The sequence below is a fragment of the Gallinula chloropus genome, assembly GCF_964237585.1.
Source record: "Gallinula chloropus genome assembly, chromosome: 8".
Lineage (NCBI taxonomy): Eukaryota > Metazoa > Chordata > Aves > Gruiformes > Rallidae > Gallinula > Gallinula chloropus.
This window is the reverse complement of record NC_140093.1, coordinates 27988354-28004931: the sequence shown is the minus strand read 5'-3', so window position 1 is coordinate 28004931 and position 16578 is coordinate 27988354. Positions and strand designations below refer to the sequence as shown.

General features: G+C 55.8%; 1 protein-coding gene across 1 annotated transcript; it reads left to right on the top strand.

Moving 5' to 3' along the window:
• Positions 1 to 8674: 8674 nt before the first annotated feature.
• On the top strand, positions 8675 to 11406 carry LOC311194137 (aquaporin-12-like; the record flags this gene model as incomplete). The annotated part of the gene is made up of 3 exons (XM_084267160.1): positions 8675 to 9281; positions 10097 to 10213; positions 11216 to 11406. 3 exons carry the CDS (start codon positions 8675 to 8677, stop codon positions 11404 to 11406), a joined length of 915 nt encoding a protein of 304 aa, XP_084123286.1.
• Between the last annotated feature and the right edge of the window lie 5172 nt (positions 11407 to 16578).

Sequence of the window (16578 nt, the reverse complement as noted above, 5' to 3'; positions counted from 1 at the left end):
ATCTTTATAATATATGAAATTGCTACACTTCTGGGGGGGAGGGGGAGGGGGAGGGAAGGGGTTTTGGAGGGGGGTGGGCAAGGGGGGTGGGGTGGGGTGGAAAAAGTCTGCAAAAGGGAAAAAAAAAACCCACCTCTCATCCAGAAGACACCCAGAATAAATCGTGGTGACTCCAGTGATCCCTGTCTGGGATCCAGAAGGAACAGAGGACTGCATTACTGCTTTTATTTGGGGGGGTTTCCTCCTTTTTTTTTGTTGTTGTTGTTCTCTCCAGACAGCCCAGAAATGCCACTTACTGTGCCAGGGGGTTAAGGGTTTTTAACGACTTCGCTGTAACAGCTCCCATTCATTGTACCCTTCTGGGTCCTGCCAATACTTGAATGACAGATTCAAGCTTTCAGAGAGCAGTACTAATTCTACCTGCTGATCTCTTCCACTCTCCTCTTCCTCCCCTCTGCCTGGTGACTTCTAAATCGCTCTAGGAAGCTCCCCCATGACTAAATCATGGCAAGTGTGACACGTGTGAAGGTACCTCTTGCCCCTCGTTTCTTCTGCAGATGAGCTGTTCCTGCACTGCATTGCCAGCTTGGCTACTTAAGAAAAGGCATTGAGATGGGTTCTGCTTTTTGAGATGAACATGGAGAGAGGGGGAAGAGATTCAGAGATGAGAGAGACATTCACCTGTTCCATGCCTGTGCTCTTTTCATCCAAGATGTGGCCGCTCTGTAGACACTCAATGATTGTTCAAGTCTTTGGATGTAGGTAGGGGTCAGAGATTTTATTTATGATCAGCTGTAGTCAGGGCAAGAAAAGAAAAATTCCAGCTGTCTTCCTGTCTGCTCTTTTCCTTTCCTGATAGATTTGCTGGCCAGAAGCTTAAGGGATGATGTGCTTGGTGTGGTGGGTGGTTCAGAAACATGTATTATTATCAGCTCTGACTCGGGCTTTGGAAGTTATGCTGGTGCCTTTGACTTTTTCATTTCCCTTCTTTGTATCAAATACATTTTTGTATATGTTGTAATTTCCCCCTCCCCCCCCCCCACCTCCTCCCCAAGAAAATGATGCATCAGCCTATGGAGTTGTCAGAATTTAAGTATTAGAGCTATTTTTTCCAGTTTTGTACGTGCTCCATTTGTACTAATGAGATGGGAAGAACAAACAGTCAGATCTGAGGACACTGAAGACACAGGATTTATTTTAAAACCTGATCCAAACAGAAAATGATGGACACCTGGAAATGCCAAAGTGCAGCTCCCAGAAGAGGAAAGCTGGGAGGAGGGGAGAACAGTGCCCATCAGATGCCAGATGTCCCTGGGGCTTGTTTGGCCAGTTGGAGGCTGAGGAGCCGGGATGTGTCACACGGATCCTTCCTCACTCAAGACATTGTACCAGCTGAAAACAGGCAGTGCAAGAACAAGTGCCTCTCCCTCTGAAGGACAGCCTGCACCTTGAGCAGTTGGGCTCTTGGGGCCTTTCCAGGGCCAAGCATAGAAGAGCCTGTGCCCTGACTGCTTCTAGCACTGCAGTGTGTGCATTTCAGCTTCCCCAAGGGGCAAACGAAGAGCCAACTGTGCTTAACATGTGCCAAACGATTCTCTGCAAGGACCACCATTGCTTCAGCAGGATTTGTACTGCTTTCCCAGTGGGGCAGGACTGGGATGGAGAGGGGCATGGCTGGGCATGGACAGAGGGCCCTGAAGAAACACTTTTTTGCACACTTTTCTAAGCATTGCTGGCAGGAGATAAAGTCCTCTCCAGAGAACGACAGTATTGGTGGGACAGTAGAGGTAACTGTGTTTGGGGGACCAGTAGCCAAGGTATGACAAAGCCAGCTTCCAGCTGAGAGAGTGGTGGGCCAGTGCAGTGGAGGCTTGTTTGTGTTAGGGATGGAGGGGAAGCAGGGCTAGGGGCTGGGGGCATCTGTTGGGACACGCTGGCACCCCCAAAACAGCCTGGTACCCACCAGGTGCCGTGCTGGGTGAATGAGCCCCTCCTCTGGCTCCCAGTGTGTGAGGACAGCTGTGGCTTTAAATTCCAGGCAAGTAAATCCTAGATGCTGTTTCCCAGGCAAAATGTGTTGCAAGCCCTGGAAGCTGGAAATACTGTCACAGGGGAGAGTGACCCCTGGTTCCAGCAGGCCTGGCTCCCAGATGAAAGGAAGGAGCTGGGACAGAACCAAACTAACCCTGTTGTAGCAACCGTTTCCTCTTTGTCCATTGCTGGCAATGGACTTTGTGAAACTCCTTGTGCCAGAGTTAAACTGGGAGCTTTTCTCTCTTTCTTTCTTGTCTGTCTGTGTTTTGTTTGATGGCACAATCTAGACAGTAAGGCAACTTGGGATAAATTAGGGGGGGGGGGTTTAAAGTAGAGACCGGAGAAATCCTGAGTAATTTTAACTTATTAGTTCACTTTTATTGATGAATGAGAATGGTTTCAAACATGTATTACAAAATCTGTCCAGTTTGGTCTACTTAGGGGATGATTTCCAAGCTTTCAGCTGCCTTAGCACACAAAACTTGGCCTAATCCAAGTTCCCAAAAGGTATCTTGGTGTTTAGCTCTGAGGGTGGGAAGCATCCGTGTCTCCCCTTCCCCACGTGCTGATGTCATCGTTATGGGGTGAGGCCTCTCCCCTCCTACTGCCAGAAATCAGGGTGGGAGAGGGGAGCTGGCAGGAGAGGAGAGCCAGGAGAAGGTCCCTGCACTCTGCTTTTGTGACTTAGTGTTGTGTTTCTGACAGTGCCAGATGGATGTGTGTGCTGGATGGAGAAGGGCAGCCCTGGTTTCACCCTGAAGGCAGCAGGTGAGGCTCAGTGAGACTCACTGTGGGGCAGCTGCACCTCTGCTCTATCCTTAGGGCAGGCAGAAACCAGCCCTGGTGGGAGTAGCTGGGTGGGAAGGGAAGGATTGTGCCTGGAAGCACTGGGATTCCTGCTCTCCTGGGATTCCTGAGGCAAGTGAATCCTGGGTTTCAATCAGGGATGCCTGTGACTGGCATATCTGATGCCTGAGGGGCTGTAGTGAGTGAGGTAGGGGTGTGGAATCAGGCAGGGGATGGCTGGGTTGCAGCTGTGCAGGGAGCCTGCCTGACTCCTGGGGTTTTCTCCTTGGTGAAGGTGGCACTGGGAACAGGGGCTTTGACCTGCCTTAAGTGTTAATGAGACTAATTGCAGGCTGCTTCCCTGCCCTGCCGTGGGGAGGTGTGAAATGCGGGGCTGGAGCTGGTGGGAGAGGCTGGCTCAGGACAGGGGGTGGGCTGGGCAGGGAGGAAGGAGGTTGTCAAGGGTCTCTCCAGCTGGAGTGGAGTCAGTGACTGTCTCTGGCCTGTTTCCCCTCTGTTCCTCAGGCTGTCAGTGGAAATGGAAGTAGGTGCAAGCTTTCATTTTATTTTGTTAACTGTCTTCAGATTTTAATGTTGCCTTTTGTGTAATTTAATCCCATTATGTTATTTAATTGTTACTGCAATATTAACTACTGTATTTGTTGACTTTGTTAATAACTGTTCTTTCAGGGCTAGAAATAAACTTTTAAAAAAAACATTTGGGTGTATTTCCCCCCCCCCCCCTCCTTCCCCATCACGACTCTTCTGCCTTCCAAGACAAGAGTAGCTGAAAAGAGTCCAAGCTCAGACACCTTAATGAGATTAACAGAATGTATGTGTTTGTGATCAAGGTTTACAGATGCTTTAATTATGATGGGTATCATTTTATGCTATCCTAGCCTGTCTCTCTTTAAAATTGGATAACAACTCCCCAGTGTCTGTGCCGACCTCCTGCTAACCACAAGCTTTCCTTGCTGCTGGCAGGCAGCTATGCCTCCCACAGAAATAGTCTGGGTCATTGGCTGGTGGAGAGCAGCTCTGAAATTCACCCACTGTGGAAGAGAGATCCCTTGCTGCTCTTGTGAAAGGAGCAAAGCAAAGAATGTCTTTGTTGATCACAGTGGCATCTGCCACCATCCCTTCACCTAAGGTGGCCCTTTGGTGGGACTGCTGGGCCTGGAAAAGGCAGTTGTGGCAATAGGATGATGTTCCAGTAACTGTTTCAAACAAGACTGCCTTACTGCACTGTGGATATCATCCAGGAGCCCATAGACAGGCATCTTGGCACAGGGAATGAGCTGTCCCAGTGTCTGCTTGGAACACGGGGCCCTTGGTTCTGCAGCGCACCAGCTGATAGGCACTGGACCGGCAGAGCCCAACGGGGCGAGGAGGCTGGGAGTGGATAGCTCACCTCTGATGGGATGGGATGGATGGGGTGTGGATAGCTCACCTCTGATGGGATGGATGGGATGTGGATAGCCCACCTCTGATGGGATGGGATGGATGGGATGGATGGGGTGTGGATAGCTCACCTCTGACTTGGGATGGGATGGGATGGATGGGGTGTGGATAGCTCACCTCTGACTTGGGATGGGACTGATGGGGTGAGGATGCTGGGTGTGGATAGCTCACCTCTGACTTGGGACGGGATCGGTGGGGTGAAGATACTGGGTGTCACCAGCTCACCTTGGCCTCAGGGTGGGATCGATGGGGCAAGGACTCTGGGTGTCAGGAGCTCATCTTGGGATGGGGTCAATGGGGTGAGAGCTCACCTCTGACTTGGGATGGGATGGATGGGGTGAGGATGCTGGGTGTGGATAGCTCACCTCTGACTTGGGATGGGATTGGTGGGGTGAGGATGCTGGGTGTGGATAGCTCACCTCTGACTTGGGATGGGATTGGTGGGGTGAGGATGCTAGGTGTTGAGAGCTCACCTCTGATGGGATGGGATGGATGGGGTGAGGATGCTGGGTGTGGATAGCTCACCTCTGACTTGGGATGGGACTGACGGGGTGAGGATGCTGGGTGTTGAGAGCTCACCTCTGACTTGGGATGGGATTGGTGGGGTGAGGATGCTGGGTGTGGATAGCTCACCTCTGACTTGGGATGGGAGTGACGGGGTGAGGATGCTGGGTGTGGATAGCTCACCTCTGACTTGGGATGGGAGTGACGGGGTGAAGACAGCGAGTGTTCACAGCTCACCTCAGCCTGGGCTCGATGGTGCCTCTCAGTGGGCTGTGGAGACTCGCTCGTGTCTTTCATGGAACCTACAAAGGAAAGAGGCTGTGGTGTGGTGGGGTGCCAGTCTAGCTGAAGAAAAGGAGGCTGGATGAGTTGATGTTGGGTTGAGACCAGCTGAAAGCCAGCTGAAGTTTCTGCCTTGGTTGTGAATGTCACTCCTCATGTTGTGTGTTTCCCATGCAGTGTTGGGACATTGTCCCTCCCTCTCTCTTGCATGTTGTACAAGCTTTGCTCATACCCCTGACAGAGGGAAATGAAGAATCTGCTCCTCTTCAGAAGCCTTTTCAACCAGCCATGAGAATGTTGTTCTGCACAAAGCACTGTCTCTTCAGGTTAATTCATTGTACTGTCTTTGTCTTTATATATATCATTGACCCTTCATGCAGTTAAACTCACATTCTCCAACTCTGCATTTAAGTGATTTTGCTTTTAATTTACAGGGCAGAGGGGAAAAGGTCGATGAGGAGCAGGAGGAGGTGCCTGCTGGACACCCCCTGGCTATCCTGGTGTCGGTGCTTGTGCTGCCTGGAGCAGCACAGGGCTTTGGCCCAGCCTGGTTTGCAGGAGCTGGAGGTCCAGCTAGTCCTTGCTTGGTAAATCCTGGCTCATCCCTTGCCTACACCTGCCCTAGACTCCAACCCCAAGCAGCCCCATCTCTTTTTTGGCCTATTTATTCCACCCACCAGGTGTTTAAAACATCCCTCTGCAAGACAGTGTGGCTGGGGGCAGCAGTTCCTGCCTTGCAGGGCTTGTGCTGCGGGTGCAGCGAGTTCACTGCACAGGTACCCAGCCTGTGCCAGCAGCACTCCAGATAAACCTGGGGTGGCTGGAAACTGGGGATCCCCATTCCAGGGAGCGTTGTCACAGAGAAGTGCTGGGCTTCAGGGCTGTTTGTGTGACTGGAGTGTGGGCACAGCAGCTCTGTGCTGATGCCCCTCTTCTTGGAGTGTGGGTTCTGCTCTGAAGATTGCTTTTAATGAAAAGAGCCATCAGTCATGTGAGAGGGGTCTGGGAAACTGCTGAGCTCAGCTGAATTCTGCTCTCCAGACGTGTGCAGGAAGCAGATTCTTCCAAGAGCTGCTTTTTTCCCTGCTCTGAACTCCAGCCTCAGTAAGGATGTGTATTTGTTTTCCACTGACAGGCAGGAACAGTGACTGCAGCTGCTCTGCCTGGGCTCAGTTTGGGTGAGGAGGGTGGTGCTGATGCAGCTTCTCAGTGGTGGTGATGCCTTTTCCCCTTCCTGTCCTCCCACCAGTGTCTGCTGGGGGGGAACACCTTCCAGCCCACCCTGGCTGCCTTCATGTACCAGCCTGGTTATGGCAACAGCCCGTGGGACCTGTCAGTTCTTTAATTTCTGTTTTGAACTTTGTAATTTGAATGGGAAGTTAACGAGTGCTCCTTCTCCTTAGGGCAGGAAAAGGCCACGTCTCTGATGTGGTGAGGTGGTAGAGAGGAGGATGGGAGTGGCAGAACAACCAGTATGTCTCAGGGTGCAGACTCAAGTTTCTGGGGTTGCCTTGATGGGGTTTTAAATAATGAATCTGGCTTGTCACAACTGTGGGTCAGTGGGGAGCATGCTGAGAGGTGGGCTGTCTGCCACAGGATGCTAGGATGGAGGGATGGAGGGATGGATGGAGGGATGGAGGGATGGAGGGATGGATGCTCTTCCATTCCTGGGTGCAGGCATGACATTCCTAGGGACAGGTGTCTCCCTTGAATCCAAGGTTTCTAGAGCAGAGGATGATCCATCCTTGTTTATTTTTCTTCCCAGCAAGTGCTTGTTCTGAAGATCCAGGTCTTTCCACAGAGCACAAGTCGCCCGTGGCTCCCTGAGCCCTTTTCCTGCACGAGGAAGCTCGCTGCTGCGTTCCTGCTGCCTTGTCCCAGCAGCTGATAACAGGGGGGGCTGCTTTTGGACAGCTCTCATCCATCCCCCTGCCCAGCAAACCCTCCTTAAATAACCTTACAGCTGTATTCACTTGTGGCTACACCCCCTGTGTGCCTGGGGGGAGCTGGGGTGGTCCTGTGCAGCCTTTACTGCCTCTCAGTGATTTTTGGAGACTGTTCATTTCACTGAACTGTGGGACTATCAACTTATCCCCTGGCTCACCCCCTCCCCACAGGTAAATATCTGCTTTCTGGGCTGTTGTGGCTCTTGGCAGCCCAGGAAGCTGCAGAGGGGTGGTTTTCTGTGGGGAGGATCTGAGGTTTTGGGGAGTTCTGGGTTCCTGGAAGAGCAGCCGCGCAGAGCGGCGTGGGGTCCCCAAGGGGTCTGGCCTCTGCAGCGGCCTGAGCTCACAGCGTGTCCCCTTCTGCTGTCAGTGCTACAGGAGAGAGGGAAGGAGCCACTTGTGTTAGCCCTCAGCAGTGTCACTTAACCCTGTCATGTCTCTCCTGAGCAGCAGCCTCCAGCTCCTGGCTCCAGCCTGGGCTGAGTGTCCTGAGCAGCAGCTTCCAGCTCCTGGCTCCAGCCTGGGCTGAGTGTCCTGAGCAGCAGCTTCCAGGTCCTGGCTCCAGCCTGGGCTGAGTGTCCTGAGCAGCAGCCTCCAGCTCCTGGCTCCAGCCTGGGCTGAGTGTCCTGAGCAGCAGCTTCCAGCTCCTGGCTCCAGCCTGGGCTGAGTGTCCTGAGCAGCAGCTTCCAGCTCCTGGCTCCAGCCTGGGCTGAGTGTCCCACAATTGCAGGATGTGCTGCAGGCGATGGATGGGAAATGGGAAGTAAATGTTCTGGGGTCTTTAAAAAGCCCCTCAGGCTCAGCTCTTGAAGTGCTTGAGAAGGGAAAGGTCAGTTCCTGTGGGAAGAGGGAGATGCTGGGAGTGTTTATCCAGTTTTACCGCGGGTGGTGTGATGCCTCCCAGGGCAGGGCTGTGTTGGGAGGAAGGGGGTGACAACACACCGGCTGTTTAGGCATTGGCAGGCGGCTGCTTTGTCCTGTAAGAGCAGCTGGTGAGCTTAAAGGGCTTCTCCAACCCTGTGATTCTGTATGTGTGTGTTTAGATGGTGTGGGGTTTGGGGTGGCTCTGGTGGGGCTGGGACAATCCTGTCCCTGACACGTCACTAGTGGAAGGAGTGGGTATGTTGCCGGGGCTCAGGTGACACGTGCAGGGAAATGGTGTGTGCAGTCGGTGCCACTGTCACCCAACAAGGGAGGTCGTGTCCAAGACAAGGCCAGGAAGGGGTCAGCAGGCTGGGCTTTCCAGCTGCCCCACGAGGGGCTTTGCTGGGGGTTAGAGCAGCTGCCCCTAAGACACGTGAACTCCTTGTGTGGGTCCCAGCTTTGGGAGTGTCCCCTTGTGTTCCAGGCTGTGGGGCTGGGGGGGGGGGGTGTGTTTTATGGCACCAACAGGGGGGTTTTGCTCAGTCTCAAAGCCCTGAGCAACTCCAGGGAGCTGCTGCAGGCTCTTGGGTAGAAATGCTGGGGTCTGGAGGCTGGGGGGGGTGGACACAGCTTGCCCGTGGGGCCCCAGCAGGCGCTGTGCTGCGGAGGAGAAGGCAGCACGTGCGGCGGTTCCCAGGCCTGTGGGGCTGCGCCACGTTTGCTTTACAGGCTTTATACAGAGGAGAAGCTTTCCCTGCTGCTCCCAGTCCACCCCAGCCCAGCGCAGCCCCTTCGCTATGGCTGGCCTCAACGTCTCCATTGCCTTCTTCTTCCTGGTTGTCGGGCTGTGCCAGGGGCTCAGGTGGATTTCCAAGAGGGTTCTGTCCCCCGGGGTCTACAGCTGCCTTGCCAGAGAACTTGCTGGCTCGTTGCAGTTGTGCACGAGCTGCCTTGAGCTGAGGATGCTGGTGGAGATCGGCCCGTGGGGCGGTGGCTTTGGCCTAGACGTGGTCCTGACTCTGCTCTTCCTCCTCTGCGTGGTTCACGGCGTCTCGTTTGATGGAGCATCCGCCAACCCAACCGTTTCTCTCCAGGAGTTCCTGCTCCTTGAGTCCAGCCTTGGCGCAACCGCTGCCAAGCTGCTGGCCCAGGGCGCGGGCACTGGGCTGGGCTGGGCTGTCACCAGGCTGTACTGGTCCTGGGAGCTGACGCATTTCCACCTGATCCAGAACCTGATCGCGTCGGAGTGCAGCTCCTCCATCCGCACGCCTCTGCGCCACGCTGCCTTCCTGGAGGCCACCTGCTCCTTCCTCTTCCACCTCGTCCTCCTCAAGTCGCAGCAGAGGCGCCCGACGTTCCGTGTCCCTGCCCTGGCAGCGACTGTCACTGTCCTGACCTACGCAGGTGAGCAGCAGCACGTGCCTTTTCCTCTGCCACTCAGAACGGTGCTGAACGTGTGGGGGGGAGGAACAGTCCTCTCATCTTCTAGGACTTGAGAGAGACTGATCACCCAGCTGTTTGGTTTGTACTTATCTGGGGATGGGGACAGCAGTTCAGGGTATCATCTGGGGAGCAGGTGAAACACCTCGGCCCCTGAGGAGCCCCAGACTGGGAGCACTGTCCCTCAACATCCCCTGATACACCCCTGGGTCCCACCCTGAGCTCTGCCTGAGGCGATGGGGTGGGATTTCCCCCCCCTCCTTGCTGCTGTTTGATTATCATACCACAGGTATGTCTTCCTCATCCCCAGTATATAGGTGTGTGTGGGTGTATAATATGACATGAAAGTCTGATACAGAAATAGTTAGTTTCCTTAATCATAGAGTTGTAGGGGTTGGAAGGGACCTCGAGAGATCATCGGGTCCAACCCCCCTGCCAGAGCAGCTCCCTAGGACATATCACTCAGATAGGCATCCAGGCTGTTCCACAGCCTGAGAGATGCAGCTGCTGGAGCTGGGCCAGGGAGATGCTCTGGGCAGGCAGGAGGCCTCACGTGTCTCCTGCTCCAGCTCTCCCCTGGCCTTCCAAAGGGTGCAAGTGTGACTGATGGCTGTGCTCCTTCCCCCTGGCCTTCCAAAGGGTGCAAGTGTGACTGATGGCTGTGCTCCTTCCCCCTGGCCTTCCAAAGGGTGCAAGTGTGACTGATGGCTGTGCTCCTTCCCCCTGGCCTTCCAAAGGGTGCAAGTGTGACTGATGGCTGTGCTCCTTCCCCCACGCAGCCGGCCCGTCCACAGGCGCCTTCTTCAACCCCGCCCTGGCCGCCGCCACCACCTTCCAGTGCTCGGGGAGCAGCTTTTGGGACTATGTCCAGGTTTACTGGCTGGGACCCCTCGCAGGTGAGGTCTGCCTGGGAGGTGCTGGGGGGCAGGGGAGTGGGCAGGGCAGGAGTGACGTTGCACAGACCGGGGTAACACAAAGGGCTGAACAGGTGCCTTGCCAGAAGCAAGTGTCCTTTTGTCTGTCCTGTCCCCCCCACCAACCCACCCACAACTCGAATCATCCCTTTGCTGTGTTTTTAATGCCATTTCTACGTGGCCTATGGCCCTTCTGAGTCACAGATTCAGAATCACCAGGTTGGAGAAGCCCTTTAAGCTCATGGAATCCAACCGTTCCCATCCTGTGCTGACCCAGATCCCTGAGCACCTCATCTCCCCTCTGTTAAACACACCCAGGGGTGGGGACTCAGCCCCCTCCCTGGGCAGCCTGTGCCAGGCCCTGACAACTCTGCCAGGGAAGAACTTTTCCCTCCCAGCTGAGCTGACCCTGCCCTGGGGCAGCTTGAGCCCATTGCCCCTTGTCCCATCTCCTGTCCCCTGGCTGGAGAGACCATCGCCCACCTCTCTGCACCCTCCTGGCAGGGCAGGGGAGGTGGTGATAAGGTCTCCCCTCAGCCTCCTCTGCTCCAGGCTGAACACCCCCAGCTCCCTCAGCTGCTCCTCATGGGATTTGCCCTCCAGTCCCTTCCCCAGCCTGGTTGCCCTTCTCTGGACTCGCTCCAGGACCTCCATGTCCTTCTGATGGTGAGGAGCCCAGAACTGGACCCAGCACTGGAGGTGCAGCCTCCCCAGTGCCCAGTACAGGAGCAAGCCAAGAGGACCCTTGCTGTGGTATTCAAGGCACAATGGTTTAATTACTAATTTAACTTCATGAGTTTAATGTAGCCTGAAAGTGACACAGTGAGGGGCTCCCAGCTGCTGTGCGCGGGGGCTTCGGCGGCCGTGGGCGGCTCTGTGGCTGTGGTGAGGGTTGTGCCAGGGCCCTGAGCGTGGCTGCTGCGCCGTGGGGAGGGTGGGGATGCCCTGAGCAGCTCACACCAGGGGTCTGGGCCTTCGTTTCAGGGATGCTCGCTGCCCTCCTGCTGTGCCAAGGCAACATCCCCCGCCTCTTCCACAAAAACCTCCTCTACAGCCAGAAGAGCAAGTACAAGATTCCCAAGGCAAGGGCCACCGCGGCGCCGGCGCGTGCAGAGGGCGCGGAGCAGCCACAGAGGAGGAGAGGGGAGAGGAGCAGCTCCAAGGCCCGTGCCTGAGCGGTGGGCGTGGGACAAGGGGGGTCCCTGCCCACCCCTCACCCAGGAACAGGTTTTCCAGGACGGAGGATTTCGCTGCTCATCCTGCATCCATCGTGCTCCCTGTTGGATCCCTGCTGCAGGGTGAAGTTTTTGTTGGGGGGGTTGCAGTTGGTTTTTAAAGCATTGCAAAGGAGCTGTCTGAGCTGGCCTTGCAGGGTGTCTGAATCCCTCAGCTCCCTTGGGAAAAGCTTTGGAACATCTCCCTGGAGAGCCTGACATGTTTCAAGCCTCTGTTGCTGGCTTGGCAGGGGGGGAAGAAAATAAACCCTGATGCTTTTACATAAATTGCTGGTTGACTTGTATTGTCAGGAAGGCTCCAGAAAGCCAGGACCTGAGCAGCTCCCAGTTTACTGCACTGTGTGGTACTGGAAATAATCTGCCAGGGTCTCTTGCAGCCATCAAACCAAAGCCTGAACCAGTTACCTGCCTGGGAAATGTGGGATGAGGAGGAAGCAGGGTTTGACCTGTCTGTTTCCTAAGTGGGTATTTGGACACAGGTGGTGTGAGGGTGTCCCAGGCTCCTCTGTGTGAACTACTCCTAAAGGTGCAGTCATGGCTTGTGGAAACAGTAATAAACGTTGTGGTTGGTGTGCAGGTGAGTGATGTCATTCCTTGTGAGCTCTGGGGAGGGGGATCAGCCCATCTGAGCCCCGAACATGAGAGAAGCCATGGAAGTGCCTGATGTGACTCTGCTCCACCTGCTGCTCACTCTGGCAGGGGGATAATCTGGGTGGAAGCATCTGGGCAGTAAATGGGGGGCTCCCCCCAGGCACCTCCTGCGTGCTGCACCCTGGGGGTCTCTCCATGGTGCTGAGCAGGGGCTGGGGCAGTCCCCTGGGCAGGGCTGGGTGCTGAGCTGCCACCCAGAGATGTCCCTGCCGAAAATGAGCTGGGTTTGCAGGATCTTGTTCCCTGAGCCACCTGTATTTTTGTTGTGCTGCAGCTTTCCAGAGCGACTGTGGGGCAGGCTGTGGTTTCATGCGATGCTCTGGGTGCACAGACATCCCTCCCTCCCTCCCTCCCCTGGGTCACCCTGGCAGGAGCTGGCCCAGGGATGATCCGCTCCCGTTCATCGAGGTGAATGGGGAAAGTGGCACCTGGTTAAAATCTGGAGTCAACTGAGAGCCCAGGAAGGTGTCAGGTGCAGGTTTGGTACCCAAAAAACGTGCTGCTCGCTGCCCCAGGTGCCAGCCCTGCCCCTCTCTGCATTCCCAGCGTGTCCCTGGTGGGTTTGGAGGGGATGCCCCTGCCTGGGGGCTGCCCATCTCCCTTGCTTGCGTGTGGGATCACCCACAGACTGCCTGGGACCTGAGAGAGCAGAGCTGAGCCTCTGCCAAACAGGAGACCACACCACATCCCAGCAGGGGAAGTGAGGGAGGAAACTATGGAACAAACAGTGGCTCAGGAGCCCTGCAGCCAGTGCCCCCAGAGCCATACCCCCTGCCTCCTGCCTGGCTGGGTGCTGGCTGCTGCCCAGTCCCTGTGGGGAAGGGCAGTGGGAACACAGTCTGGACTTAATCCCCAGTTAAAGTGAACTGGAGATGGGGCACCTTCAAATGGAGACCACAAACCTCTGAGGCTCCCTGGTGGCTGCCCAAGGGAGACCCTGGGCTGCTCAGATCCCCCCACCAGGCAATTTTTTTCCAACCTCCTTTGGTTTGGAAATGGCGCTGAGAATCCCGAGCTGGGGCCTCAGTGGATCCAAACTGATTTGCTGGCTCTGCTTTTGATGTGAGGATAAGGGTAGGACGTGCACAGTAAGGTTGGCTCTCCCACTGCAACCTGTTCTTGTGGTATTTTACCCCAGGCAGAGTGTAGAATATTCCTACAGCCACTCCAAGCAGAGGGTTGGGGTGTCTGACTGCAGAGATGCTCACAGAAGGGGATGGGGTGTCTGACTGCAGAGATGCTCACAGAAGGGGATGGGGTGTCTGGCTGCAGAGATGCTCACAGAAGGGGATGGGGTGTCTGGCTGCAGAGATGCTCACAGAAGGGTTGAGGTGTCTGGCTGCAGAGATGCTCACAGAAGGGTTGAGGTGTCTGGCTGCAGAGATGCTCACAGAAGGGTTGGGGTGTCTGGCTGCAGAGATGCTCACAGAAGGGGATGGAGTGTCTGGCTGCAGAGATGCTCACAGAAGGGGATGGAGTGTCTGGCTGCAGAGATGCTCACAGAAGGAGATGGGGTGTCTGGCTGCAGAGATGCTCACAGAAGGGGATGGAGTGTCTGGCTGCAGAGATGCTCACAGAAGGAGATGGGGTGTCTGGCTGCAGAGATGCTCACAGAAGGGTTGGGGTGTCTGGCTGCAGAGATGCTCACAGAAGGGGATGGGATGTCTGGCTGCAGAGATGCTCACAGGGCGCATGGGTACTGAACTTGCTGTCCAGACCCACGGTGTGGGGTAGGATGCTGGCCGTACAAATGCAGCATCCAACGTGTAACCACAGGGTCAGGGGGGGAATAAGGCTGTTTTTCTCCCCCTCCCTCCCCCCTCTTTCCCCCCAGGACATTTTCAGATACGTGAAGTTTATTTCTTGGGCTGCTGGGTGATCATCTCCTGGGCAGGCTGCTGTAATTAAGGGGAACTTAATAGAAATGATGGTGAATATCGTTGGGTTTAGTTAGGAGGCTGCTTTTCCAGCACAGTATGTTCAGGTGTAGTGGAGCTGGATGGACAGACTCCTTCCCAAGCTGTAAATCAAGCTCTGTGGGTCCAATTCACAGCTTGGCCTCCTGGTGTTGCAGCCTCCTCTCCTCTGGCTGAGCACCTGGGCTGGTGTGATGCGGTGCAAAGCCCCAGATCGCCTCCTCCAAGCCTTCAGCCACCGCTCAGGGGGTTCCCCCTGTTTGCTCAGGACCTCCCCTGGAAGAGCTGTGCTGCATCAATCCCCCCAGGACTCCCTGATGCATCCCTTGCTGCTCCACAGCAACCGCAGCCTGTGGCACCCCAGAGCTCGTGCGTGGTCCTGCACAGGCAGAGGTGGCCTGGGGCTCTCGTGGGCAGCAGCAGCCCAGCCTGCTTGCCCCCCCAGTGACCCCGGGGCGGAAGCAGCCCCTGAACCCAGGAGGTGAGACCCTGGCTGTCCTCAGCAACGGCAGCTGGAGGACCACGGTTGGAGGGGAACAGGGAGGCTCAGTTTTGGGTGCCCTCCAGCCTGTGGTGCAGGGCAGCGCCCTGCCGAGAGGGAGGGGGCTGCTGGGTCTGGGGGGGCTTCTGGGCAAACTGCTTCTTGTAGAGGGCGCTGCTGTACTGCAGCTCTGGGGTCACCAGCCGCCGGCACATCAGCTCCGTCTCCTTATCCAAGCCCTGTTTGAGGTTGTAGCCCAAGATCCTGGCGTTGCCGTGCTGTAGTGGCCGCAGGGAAGAGTCCTTGATGTCCTTGGGGGCCACGCTGCCCATCCCTTGCAGGCAGGTCCTCGCCAGCTCTGCCTGCCTCTCCCGAAGCACCTTCACCTCCCTCTGCATGCGCTCCCTGCCAAAGTCTCGGTCGATCCTTTCCCAGAAGGTCCTGTTGAAGTGGGTGTAGATTTCCCAGTCCAGCCTGTTCCAGTCCTTTATCTTCTCCACGACGCTAGTCGAGAGGTGGGACTTGGTGCTGCTGTCCCTGATGTTGAGTGGGAAGGAGACAATGCTGTCCAGGTCCCAGCACAGCTTCTCCTTCAGCAGCACCATGGACTCGTCGAAGTACTCGGAGATGAGCAGAAGGTCGAAGGATGCCTCGATGGCCTCCAGCATGAGCCGCACCCGCCTGGCCGACACCTCTCCGTCGGGGTTGAAGCCGAAGTCAAACGTCATGAGGTTCCTGGCGTAGTGCCTGTTGCTGTCCGCGGGGTTGTAGTAGCGGTAGGGCTGGCTGAGGAACTCCTCCAGGCTGCGGGCGCGGGAGAAAGCCGACGTGCCCTTGTAGTAGGCGAAGGAGGACTCCATGAGCTGCACGGGGTTCCTCAGGATGGAGAAGTAGATGGCCGAGGGGGACACCACTTTCTGCACCTACAGAGAAGAAACAGGCGGTTTTTGGAAGGTGGGGTAGGGAGAAGGGACCTGCTCACTCGCAATGCGCGGCGCTGCTGGGAAGCGGTGGCACTCGCTGGGGTTGGAGATGGGGGGGCTGGGGGTGGCAGGGTGGGGCTCATCAAAGGAGCAGTTGTGTCAGCTGTAGGGAGCCCCACAAGACGCCCCTGGGGAGAGCAGTGACTAAAGCTCCCTGCTACGTGCTGCCCTATCTCCTTGCCCTTTCCCAGATCTGCATTTCCTCAAGTGGCATCTGGAAGGGTGGATGCTGGGCACGGCTGCCCCAAGCTGATGCACTCAAGGCATTCTCCCCTTGCACCTGGTACCCTCTGGGTCTGCAGGGAGCAGGACATCTCCAGGGCCCCACCAGACAAGAGTAAGAGGATAGCTGCTGACCGGTATGGACACTTGTCTCAGGTCACAGCACAAAGATTCCTCAAACCTGCTTACAGAAGTGCTCAGAAGATGCCCGTAATACACAAGGTACCTGAAGGAAACCTTTGTCTCTCTTTAGCTTCACCCCTGAAGAGTTTATGTACTCTACAGATGTCCTACAGAGAGTTTATGTGCTCTACAGGTGTCCTGCAAAGAGTTTATGTGCTCTACAGGTGTTCTACAGAGAGCTGATGTGCTCTACAGGTGTCCTACAGAGAGTTTACGTGCTCTACAGGTGTCCTACAAAGAGTTTACATGCTCTACAGGTGTCCTACAGAGAGCTTATGTGCTCTACAGGTGTCCTACAGAGAGCTTATGTGCTCTACAGGTGTCCTATAGAGAGTTTATGTGCTCTACAGGTGTCCTACAAAGTGTTTATGTGCTCTACAGGTGTCCTACCTTGCTCCCCACGAGCCCCCCTCTCCGTCCCCCGTTTGCCCCCTGCCCAAGGCGTTGTGGCTTTGCCCGTACCTCCGCCTGCAGGAATCGCATGTGGTGGCAGAGGATGTTGAAGCGCTGAGGGCTCCTGGGGGAGAAGCCCTGCACGAACTTTGCCATGAAGTGCTGTGGGTAGAAGAGCTGGTTGCCGCCGCCTGCGGGGAAGGCGAAGGTGAGGTTGTGCGTCTCACCGAAGCGGAAGAGGATGTTCATGACAGTGCTGCTGGCACTCTTGTGCACCTTGAGG